The sequence below is a fragment of the Camelina sativa genome, chromosome 18 (genome assembly GCF_000633955.1).
Source record: "Camelina sativa cultivar DH55 chromosome 18, Cs, whole genome shotgun sequence".
NCBI lineage: Eukaryota > Viridiplantae > Streptophyta > Magnoliopsida > Brassicales > Brassicaceae > Camelina > Camelina sativa.
In genome coordinates, this window is record NC_025702.1 from 20798029 (window position 1) to 20800374 (window position 2346).

The 2346-nt window shown below is 41.3% G+C and overlaps 2 protein-coding genes across 2 annotated transcripts in view; both read right to left on the minus strand.

The window, feature by feature from the left end:
- Window positions 1–644, minus strand: part of LOC104762967 (NEP1-interacting protein-like 1) — a 2254-nt gene extending 1610 nt beyond the window's left edge. Inside the window, exons 1-2 of the mRNA XM_010486388.1 lie at window positions 443–644; window positions 80–258 (exon numbers count right to left, since the gene is read on the minus strand). Of these exons, the coding sequence (XP_010484690.1) occupies window positions 80–258; window positions 443–572 (309 nt within the window). The 5' untranslated portion in view covers window positions 573–644. The remainder of the gene's footprint in view (window positions 1–79; window positions 259–442) is intronic.
- LOC104763693 (probable prolyl 4-hydroxylase 10) overlaps window positions 1182–2346 on the minus strand; it is a 3367-nt gene continuing 2202 nt past the window's right edge. Inside the window, exons 4-8 of the mRNA XM_019240442.1 lie at window positions 2256–2346; window positions 2042–2171; window positions 1760–1947; window positions 1563–1656; window positions 1182–1359 (exon numbers count right to left, since the gene is read on the minus strand). The exon at window positions 2256–2346 is cut by the window's right edge and continues 6 nt beyond it. Of these exons, the coding sequence (XP_019095987.1) occupies window positions 1583–1656; window positions 1760–1947; window positions 2042–2171; window positions 2256–2346 (483 nt within the window). The 3' untranslated portion in view covers window positions 1182–1359; window positions 1563–1582. The remainder of the gene's footprint in view (window positions 1360–1562; window positions 1657–1759; window positions 1948–2041; window positions 2172–2255) is intronic.

A 2346-nucleotide genomic window follows, 5' to 3' on the forward strand; every position in this document is an offset into this window, starting at 1 on the left:
GGGGGGGGGGGGTCCTAGTCATATCCTATCTAATGGGGTATAATGTGTAATCAAAAAAGAAAAAGAAGAATGAAGATACCAAGTAGAGAAGGCAGCCAATCCCAGACTCATCGGATTGCCAGAGGAGGAGGGAAGATTCAAAGACTTCGATGGAGAAGACAGCGCCAGAGATGGCACCAACGGCGGCTCCTCTGATGAAACCGCTCTCTGTTTCTTGGCCGATCAAAGCCCCTGTCAATGCTCCTAGCAATGTCCCCACTGCATATATATATATATATATATATATATAATCAGCCAAAAATCATCTATCATTGCATTGTATTATACCCATTATAACAGTAAGAAGAAGGAAGGGATACAGAAATCCCCAGCACCAATTATCATATGGTATTATCTCAGTCAGGCGGGAGATCACATGAGATTGAAGAAGAAAAGAACGAACCTAAAGCGAAAAAGAAGGTGAAGAGAGCGGAGAAGAGGCTGGCGAGGAGGCCCGAGACGGCCGAATGGAAGGAATCTTTAATCCGACGAAGGAGGGATAGAGGAGACAAAGAATAATTATAATCATCCATATCTCTCTCTCTCTTTCTTTCTTTCTTTCTTTCTTCTGGGAAGAAAAAAAAAAAAAACAAAAGGGAAATGAAGAAGACGAAGAAGAAGACGAGGGAATGATTTGTGTTTGTTGTTTTCTGAATTTTGGTTTTTTTCCCTTTTTCTTTTTATTGCGGATAGAAATTGCCTTTGGGGACTTCTTTCTTAATGATAGAGAGAGAGAGATAAAAAAGAGAGACCAAAAGGAAATAAAAAAGGAAGGGACCGAACCAACCTTCTCTCTTCTCTCTCAGCCTTCAGCTGACCAAAGATTTCTCTTTTTTTTTTTCTTCTTCTTCTTAATAATCAACTCCCTCAACGCGTCTGTCTGTCTCTGTATAAATAATATCTTTACGAGACCGACGGCGAGTGGATTGATTTATATTATATCGGTAAGACTTTTTTGCGCTCTTCTCTCTCTCTCTCTCTCTCTCTGACTCTGACTTTGTGGTGTTTGGATTCCAAATTAATCAAAGGGGAACTTTACTTCTCTTTTATTATACAAAAAGAAATTCGTATCATTCTCTATTATATAATATCATCATCTGAAACAGAAACACCACCCAACCCCCCCTCCTTCATCAATCAACATTCGCTTTTCATCAATATAATCATTACAAGTGTGTGTGTATCTCTATTATCAAAACTTATCACAAATAGCCATGTTTCATCATCCCCCTCCCCCTACTACTAGCTGCTTGCTTCTCTCTATCCCTCCTGATTTCCCACACTCTCTGGCTCCATCTTTCAGGACTCCCTCCCCCTGTCCTAGAATCAGAGCATCGCAACTTTAATAGATTATTTACTCTTCTTCCTACCTTTTTCTACATTCTACTTTTCCATCTATTTACTAACAAAAAACAACATTTTAAAAAGTTCTAACTTCTAAGGCAGGTACTGTGTGACTCATATTCCTTTTGTCTTTCACGCACATATATATATATATATATATATTCCTTACTTACACTTACCTCAATCATGCCATGCCGCCTCAAACCTTGTACTCGTGTACACGCAACCACTTTGTCGACGACCACTTGTTCCCTTTTATTACAGCACACCCACCTGCCCAAAAACCGACCTTTAGCAATTCATTCTTTAATCTATCTCACTATGAACCATACCCACAAACACTATGCCTCCTCCGAGTCCTAACTCATCTACTCACCATGAAGACTAGATGGGTCTAGCGTCGCATCAGGCGTCATGCTCCAGAAAAGCAATGCATCTCCCATCTTGGGTTTCACGGACAATCCTCCTTTCCCGCACTCTGACAACTCATTCCACCATGGCACTGCGCTATAGTTTCCTTTGGCTGCAGGAAATACTGTTTCACCACCCTCCTCCACATCTGATCTGCAAAGTCGAAGCATTAAAGAGGAAGAACATAGCAACATTACACAGCTCTTATGGATTGGAAGGAAGCCCAATGGTTTTTTCAGTTACGTACAGGTACATGAGAACTGTGGCTATCCGCTGACCCCCGTTCCTAGTGTTATACTCATCCATGAAGTAGTCGTAATGAGGCTCGTACTTTTGCCCAATCTCATAGTGCAGAACTTGAAGACCTTCCCCATGCTCTGCAGGAAATATTGGTCGCAGCACAGTAAAAGGGCTGCCTAACAGAGAGAAACACAGGGGGTCAAGAAAGAAGATCAACATACCAACTGGTATGAATGTAAAATCAGATATCCTCTTCTCAATCTGACGGATAATTTTGTCGCGACCTCTTGCAAGAAATGTCCCTGAGCTGGT